This window comes from Mandrillus leucophaeus, unplaced genomic scaffold, assembly GCF_000951045.1.
Source record: "Mandrillus leucophaeus isolate KB7577 unplaced genomic scaffold, Mleu.le_1.0 Scaffold20, whole genome shotgun sequence".
Classification (NCBI taxonomy): domain Eukaryota; kingdom Metazoa; phylum Chordata; class Mammalia; order Primates; family Cercopithecidae; genus Mandrillus; species Mandrillus leucophaeus.
The window spans coordinates 1403363-1411779 of record NW_012102032.1 but is presented as its reverse complement, the minus strand read 5'-3'; the positions used below and the strand labels follow the sequence as shown (position 1 = coordinate 1411779).

At 39.0% G+C, this 8417-nt stretch overlaps 1 protein-coding gene across 2 annotated transcripts in view; it reads left to right on the top strand.

Moving 5' to 3' along the window:
- Window positions 1-8417, top strand: part of BRIP1 (BRCA1 interacting protein C-terminal helicase 1) — a 190342-nt gene that overhangs the window by 14107 nt on the left and 167818 nt on the right. For both annotated transcript variants that reach the window (XM_011979158.1, XM_011979159.1), the window contains 2 exons: window positions 4829-4956; window positions 7474-7593. In XM_011979158.1, coding sequence (XP_011834548.1) covers window positions 4829-4956; window positions 7474-7593 — 248 coding nt within the window. The remainder of the gene's footprint in view (window positions 1-4828; window positions 4957-7473; window positions 7594-8417) is intronic.

Below are 8417 nucleotides of genomic sequence, written 5' to 3'. Positions count from 1 at the left end.
GCTCACTGCAAGCTCCGCCTCCTGGGTTCACGCCATTCTCCTGCCTCAGCCTCCCGATTAGCTGGGACTACAGGCGCCCGCCACCTCGCCCGGCTAGTTTTTTGTATTTTTAAATAGAGACAGGGTTTCACTGTGTTAGCCAGGATGGTCTCGATCTCCTGACCTCGTGATCTGCCCACCTCGGCCTCCCAGAGTGCTGGGATTACAGGCGTGAGCCACCGGGCCCGGCCATAGTTTTCTTATTTAAACTTCTTTAAACATTTTGAATACAAGCCTTTGATCAGATAAAATTTTAGGTTTTACATTTAGGTCTAAGATCCATTTTGAGTTAATGTGTGTATATGGTACAAGGTATGGATTCAAGTTCATTTTTTTGCATGTGGATATCCAATTGTTCAGCACCATATGTTGAAAAGGCTATCCTTTATCCACCACATTGCCTTTGCGTCTTCATCAAAAATGAGTTATCCATATGTACACAACTTGATTTTGACATTACTGTGAGTCAGTGTTATTTAGAATAGTCTAAATGGGAAAAATCAAGGTTGTATTCTGATACTCTCTTTATATTTGTAAGTAAATCCTTTAATCTGTAACCTAAATATAGAAAAATGCAAATCCTAAGCATATAGCTTGATGGATTTTCACTGTCATAACTACTACATAGATTTTAAAAAGAAGGCATTATCAACACCCCAGAGGCCCTTTTCATCTTTTTTCAGTCACTGTCTCTTCTTTCCATAGGTAATTCTTGTCCTCCTGTGACCATTGATGAGTTTTGCCCTTTTATAGAAATAGAGTGAAACTCCGTGTCAAAAAAAAAAAGAAATAGAATTATATATGTACTCTTGTGTCTGTCTTTTGCTTAATATTTTATTTGTGTAAGATTCATTCATGCTGTTGCATATAATAGTACTTCTTGTTTTTGTGTATTATTTCCTTGTATGAATATACCACAGTTTATTAATCTGTTCTACAGTTGTTAGGCACTGGGTTGTTTTCAGTATTGTTTAATAGTGCTGTTATGAACATTCTTGTTCAAAGGGGTGCAAATAGGTAAGTATTGTCTATAGACACATTCCTGGTCATAGTATATACATATGTTTACGTATGTATACATAGTATATACATATCTATAGTAGATACTGACAACATTTTCTAAAGCGGTTGAACCAATTTATGCGTCCCTGGTCAGATCCCTCCAACCCCTGCAGCAGTATATGAAAGTTATTCACCATTTTTGTTAGTACTTGATATTTATAGTTTAAAAAAAAAATGTTAGTCATTCTTGTGTATGTGTGGTATTCTCATTGGGTTTTAGTTAGTATTTCTCTGGTGACTTCATATGTTTATTGGTCGTTTGGATACCCTCTTTAGTGAATTGCCTAATCAAGTTGTTTGCAATTTTTCTTTTCTTTTTTATTTGAGGTGGAGTCTCACTCTGTCGCTCAGGCTGGAGTGCGGTGGTGCGATCTCAGCTCACTGCACCCACCACCTTCCAGGCTGAGGCAATTCTCCTGCCTCAGCCTCCTGAGTAGCTGGGATTACAGGCACCTGCCACCATGCCCAGCTAATTTTTGTATTTTTAGTAGAAATGGGGTTTCACCATGTTGGCCAGGCTGATCTCAAACTCCTGACCTCAAATGATCGTTCGCCTCAGCCTCCCAAAGTGCTTGGATTACAGGCGTGAGCCACCGTGCTCAGCCTCCATTTTTCTATTGGGCATTTCTTAGGTTTCTTAAAGGTTTTAAAAAACATAACCGGGAGATATCTTCTTTCTTTTTAACTTTGTATCTTAAAGATTTTACCCCTTTGATGAACTTCCTCCAAACTCCCTTGCTATAAAGACCAGGAAGATAAGCCTTTTTGTGTGTGATGATAATATGATTTTTATTTTTATGAATTGGGGTTACCCTTATTTGGCACATGGCAGTTCAGTTTTCTAAAACTAAATGATCATTTTGGGTGGACGTTCCCTACCCTCTTGATGGGCCCATGTCAGTTTGCCCCTTATTTATTTGGGACAGGGTTTCTCCATGGTGGCACTACTAACATTTTGAGTGGGATAACTCTTTGTTGTAGGAGCTCTCCTTTGTGAGATGTGTAGCAATACCCCTGGCCTTTATGCACTGGATGCCAGTAGTGTTTCCACCTCTGCTCTTTTTGTGACAACCAAAAATGTCTCTAGACATTGCCCGGTGTGCTTGGGATGAGAAGTGGTGGTGTTAAAATTGGCCCGGTTAAGAATCACTGATCTAGGTTTATTTTGTGGTTATTTTACTGGTTGCCTGGACATGTGGAGCTCAAAATTACCTGTCTTATCTAAAATATATGTGGAAATGCAAAGGACTAAAGATAGCCAGGACAGTTTTGAAAAAGCAGGTCAAGGCGAGAGATTTGATCCGCCAAATATACTGATTTATTGTATGTAAATATAGAGTAATTAAGACAGACTGAGGTTAGCACAGTGATAGATCCATATAAAAATATAGAGAACCCTAATTCAGTCCCACGTGTATCCAGAAACTTGATATTTTTATAGAAGTGCCTCTATAGCTTGTAGGGGAAAGGAAGAACTTGGGTGGTGCTGGGCCCATTAGATGTCCATATGGAAAAAATTGAAATTGGAGCCCTACTTTATACCATATACAAAAATCCATTCTAGGTACATTAAAGACCTACTTCTGAAAGGCAAAACTATTAGGATTTTTAGAGTATAGTGGTTTTCAAACTGTGTTTCTAAGAACCTTATAAAGAAAGAAACATGACTCGGAAGGGGGGAAGTGGATCAGGGAAGTTCTAGGTCTTTCATCCCTATTTTGGAAATTTTAAGCAACATTTCTTTTTTTTTTTTCTTTTTTGAGATGGAGTCTCTTTCTGTTACCTAGGCTGGAGTGCAGTGGCACTATCTTGGCTCACTGCAGCCTCTGCCTCCCAGATTCAAGTGATTCTCGTGCCTCAGCCTCCCAAGTAGCTGGGATTACAGGCGTGCGCCACCATGCCCAGCTAATTTTTGTATTTTTAGTAGAGACGGGCTTTCGTCACGTTGGCCAGGCTGGTTTCAAACTCCTGGCCTCAGGTGATCCACCTGCCTCGGCCTCCCAAAGTGCTGGTATTACAGGTGTGAGCCACTGCGCCCAGTTGCAACATTTCTTTAAAAAGAAAATAGTCCTACACTTTAGAAAAAGCTTGAAAATCAGTGCTGTGTGGCATAGGTTCATTTCCAAGTTTACGTAATCTTAAGCTTTCTTTTTTTTTTTTTTTGGAGACAGAGTCTTGTTCTGTCACCCAGGCTGGAGTGCCGTGGCGTGATCTCAGCTCATTGCAACCTCTGCCTCCCAGGTTCGAGGGATTCTCATGCCTCAACTTCCTGAGGAGCTGGGATTATAGGCCTGCACCACCTTGCACAGCTAATTTTCGTATTTTTAATAGAGATGGGATTTCGCCACGTTGCCCAGGCAGGTCACTCCTGGGCTCAAGTGATCCTCTTGCCTTGACCTTCCCAAGTGCTGGAATTAAAGGCGTGAGCCAGTGGGGCCAGCCTTAAACTTGTTTTTTGAAAACAGTATTGGACCTGCTCATGTAGGTCTTTCTCTGCTGTAAATCCTTTAGGGCCAAGGATTCTCTTTTTCACTGTTTTTTCCATGGTGTCTGGCCGTGGGATAGACTCAATGTAATAAATGATTGTTGGCCGGGTGCGGTGGCTAACGCCTGTAATCCCAACACTTTGGGAGGCTGAGGTGGGTGGATCACCTGAGGTCAGGAGTTCGAGACTAGCCTGACCAACATAGAGAAACCCCGTCTCTACTAAAAATACAAAATTAGCTGGGTGTGGTGGCACATGCCTATAATCCCCGCTACTCAGGAGGCTGAGGCAGGAGAATCGCTTGAATCCGGGAGGTGGAGATTGTGGTGAGCTGAGATCATACCATTGCACTTCAGCCTGGGCAACAAGAGGGAAACTCCATCTCAAAAAAAAAAAAAAAAAAGATTGCTAAATTAATTCAAGCCATGGGAGTGGAGAGAATGTTTAGAGAGAAGCAAAGAGGAAGGAAGTTACCTTTAAGAATATTTATATTTAGGAAAAGGGAGAAACTAATGTATGAGAATAGTTAAGAACAGTGTTACAGACATTAAGGAAGAAGAAAATGTGTTTGCTATGTTCCAAGAAGACAGTGTTTGGCTGTATGCCTAACAGGTTACATATATGGATGTTGGAGTCACACAGCAGGATTCAGTCACATCCAAGCTCTACCATTTAATAACCATATGATACTGGGCAAGCTACTGGACTTTTAAAAACCTAGTGTTCACATTTGTAAGATTGGGATAATTAATGTTATTTGGTGATTAAGAGGTCCTTGATGACCTTGAGAAGGAGCTTTCAGGATTATGAGATTAAAAGACAGATTATATGAGCTTGATTCTATAATCAATGTTTTTGGTCTAAAGAACGTGGAGAAACTTAAGAGAAAAGATACGTTGATATACTGTAAAGAAAGATTTTTACAGACATGAAATATATTTTCTTCAGAGATTCTTGCAGTTACACATTTTAAATCATGTTATTGGGAGTAGTCTACAAGTACATAAAGCTATTTAAAAAATCAAATTGGACTTTTCCTATTGAAAGCATGTTTCTCAAGATCTTCGATAAAGTAAACTGAATGGTAGAGAAGTGCTTTTTAAACATATTTAAGTTTCATGTTTTAGATTATGGTATGAAATTTCTAGAAATAAACCTTACATCCTGGTTCCAGTTTTCTTCTAGAAAAACTGCCTACGTGTAAGTTACTTATGCTATTTTTTTTATTACTTCTTATATAAGACTCCCCTGAAAAAACCACTCTGGCTGCAAAGTTATCTGCTAAGAAGCAGGCATCCATATACAGAGATGAAAATGATGATTTTCAAGTAGAGAAGAAAAGAATTCGACCCTTAGAAACTACACAGCAGGTAAACAGAGTTTTTTGGCAGTGAAATAATCCAGTTAGTTACAGCTGAACATGGTAGTCAAGTATCAAGTTTTTAATACACTTGTAGAGATTAGTTGGGTCATGTGACAGCCATAAATTAAATGGTAATTTGTTGTAATTTCGTTTTGTAGAGTTACTTGTTACAAAGGAGTTTGTTATTATAGCAGATTATTCACAGTAACATGTCACTCAAGTGAAACTGCATGGTGTTTCTTATATATGAGGAATTTGATAGTAAAATATTTACTTAAGGCATATCTTAGTGATGTACTACTTTGCACTTTTTAACTCCTCTATTGTTTTTATCTTAAAATAGGATTTTCTTTTGGCTAAAATACCTTTGATATGATTATTAATGTTATGGATGTTTTGGAATTGATAGTTTTAATGTAATGGCAAGATGTATTCTTACTGAAATTTTAAGATTGATACATGATAAAATATGCATATTTATTTCTAAAAGTTACTAAAAGGCTTGAATTACCACATATATATATTTTATTTTATTTTTTTCTTTGAGATTGAGTCTCGCTCTGTTGCTCAGGCCCAATTCTGTTGCTCTGTTGCTCTCGCTCTGTTGTACAGTGGCCCAATCTCGGCTCACTGCAACTCCACCTCCCGGATTCAAGCAATTCTCCTGCCTCAGCCTCCTGAGTAGCTGGGATTACAGGCGTGCACCACCAGGCCCAGCTAATTTTTGTATTTTTAGTAGAGACGGGGTTTCACCATGTTGGTCAGGCTGGTCTCAAACTCCTGACCTTGTGATCCACCCACCTCGGCCTCCCAAAGTGCTGGGATTACAGGCATGAGCCACCACGCCCGGCCAAATTACCAGATATTTTAAATGAAATTTGGATGCAGATGAACACAGTATTTTCTCAGAATTCATGGCAGTGAGATAGGAAGGCTGGGATTTTAATAGATTTAGTTACAAATAAAAAAGATAATTATTAGGCTGAATATAGTGGCTCACGACTGTAATCCTAGCACTTTGGGAGGCTGAGGCGGGAGGATCTCTTGAGTCCAGCAGTTTGAGACTAGCCTGGGTGACATAGCAAGACTCCCTTCTCCACAAAAAAAATTTAAAAAAAGAGCCGGGTGTGGTGGCATGAGCCTGTAGTCCCAGCTACTTGGGAGGGAGGATTGCTCAAGCCGAGGAGTTCAAGGCTGTCGTGAGCTAAGATCATGCAATTATGCTTCAACCTCGGTGACAGAGCAAGACCCTGTCTCTAAAAAATAAATAAATAAAAACATAAAATAAAAAAATTATTAATTAGGATGTTATTTGTAGGTAAGTAACTGGGTACTTTTAATTGAGTATACTCGAGGTTCTTGCATTCTTACGTAGTTTAACTGTTCAACTCAATCTTTGTAAATTTCTATAATTCAGCCTTGTTTTTAGAAATGAATGAACTAGTTTATTTTTATCAAAGTACCAATGGCAAATGAGGTGTGAACCTATAGAGATTTCCCCCCGACAAAATGTGTATATAGAGTTGCATGTCCTCAGGTAGGGCTCAACATAAAACATTTATTCCCTCACTTCATTGGTTCTCATTTCATTTTTGGCAGGAATGAGATTACCAATAGAAATGCTTTTCTCCCCAGTTATAACGTTAGTGAATAGATCTTTCACAAGTAGGAAAAAGCATGGATACAGTTTGGAAAGAAAACTTAGTGATATTTATAACAGAAATTTAGTCAAAGACAATTTGGTTTATCAAATACCTAGGAAGTAACAGTAATAATAGTAATCGAGTAATTTATTCCATCCTATTTACATTAAAAGTTTTTTTTTTTTTTTTTTTTTTAGACGGAGTCTCGCTCTGTCACCCAGGTTGGAGTACAGTGGCCGGATCTGAGCTCACTGCAAGCTCTGTCTCCCAGGTTTATGCCATTCTCCTGCCTCAGCCTCCCGAGTAGCTGGGACTACAGGCGCCCGCCACCTCGCCCAGCTAGTTTTTTTGTATTTTTAGTAGAGACGGGGTTTCACCGTGTTAGCCAGGATGGTCTCGATCTCTTGACCTCGTGATCCGCCCGTCTCGGCCTCCCAAAGTGCTGGGATTACAGGCTTGAGCCACCGCGCCCGGCACATTAAAAGTTTTATTCTGAGTTCTTTTCAGTATAGAATTATGCTTAAATTTTGATTTATTTTCCAATCAGATATGTGATTGGACTTTGCAATAATACTATACTTGATGTCCATATGATGGGACTATTTTATGAGAAGTTCATTTTACAATACTCTAATTTTGATACATCACTAATTAAAGATAGTTTGGCTAAGATTCATGAGTCGTTACTATGTTCTATTTCATTTAAGTGTTGTAATTAGGTGCTTATTTGCATTTTTAAAATTTGTTTTATTATTGCCGGTTAGAAATAGTCTTTTTTTGGATGCAGAAAAAAAATACATAGAGCTGTTTTGGCCTTTGAGAACAACTAGCCAGTTAAACTTCTAGTTTACCTTAAACTTCATTTTGGTTCTGGTTTACAGATTAGAAAACGTCATTGCTTTGGAACAGAAGTACACAATTTGGATGCAAAAGTTGATTCAGGAAAGACTGTAAAACTCAACTCCCCATCGGGAAAGATAAACTCCTTTTCTCCACGGAAAGTATGTATTAATGCCATTGTTTAGTTTTAAAGAAGGAAAATATGGAATTTTCTAAATCAATTTTTGACAAAAGAGGAAGAATAGTATAATACAAAGGACAGTAGAAACCAACTCAGAAGTCCTCAATGCTGTCACATCTGTTACTAATGTGTGGGATGGCAAAGTCTATTCATCTATGCCTCAGTTCCTCATTTATAAAATAAGAGAATTAGACTAGAGAGAGATCTGAAAGTCATTTTTTCTGTTCTGTATTTTAATGTTTGTAAACTCTCCAACTCCTTAAAGTTCTTTCAGGATCCTTAGGGCAACAGTTCTTAAGGAGGAGTCCAGGGAATTCCAGATATTGAAATTTTTTTGGGAGGTGGTCTGTGAGGTGAAAATTATTTTTGTAATAATATTAAGATGTAGGCCAGGTGTGGTGGCTCACGCCTGTAATCCCAGCACTTTGGGAGGCCAAGGTGGGTGGATCACTTGAGTTCACGAGTTTGAGACCAGCCTGGGCAACATGGCGAAACCCTGATTCTATAAAAAATACAAAAATTAGCCAGGTGTTGGGGTGCGCACTTATAGTCCCAGGTACTGGGGAGGCTGAGGTGGGAGGATGGCTTGAGCCCAGGAGGCAAAGGTTGCACTGAGCCAAGCTTGCACCACTGCACTCCAGCCTGGATGACAGAGTGAGACCCCATCTCAAAAAAAAAAAAAAAAAAAGGAAAAAATGTTATTGCCTTTTAGATTGTCTTGACATTTGTACTGGTGGTGCAAAAGCAAGAATGGGTAAAACTGTTGGTGCCTTAGCAGAAATCAAGGTTTTGGCTCCAACCTTT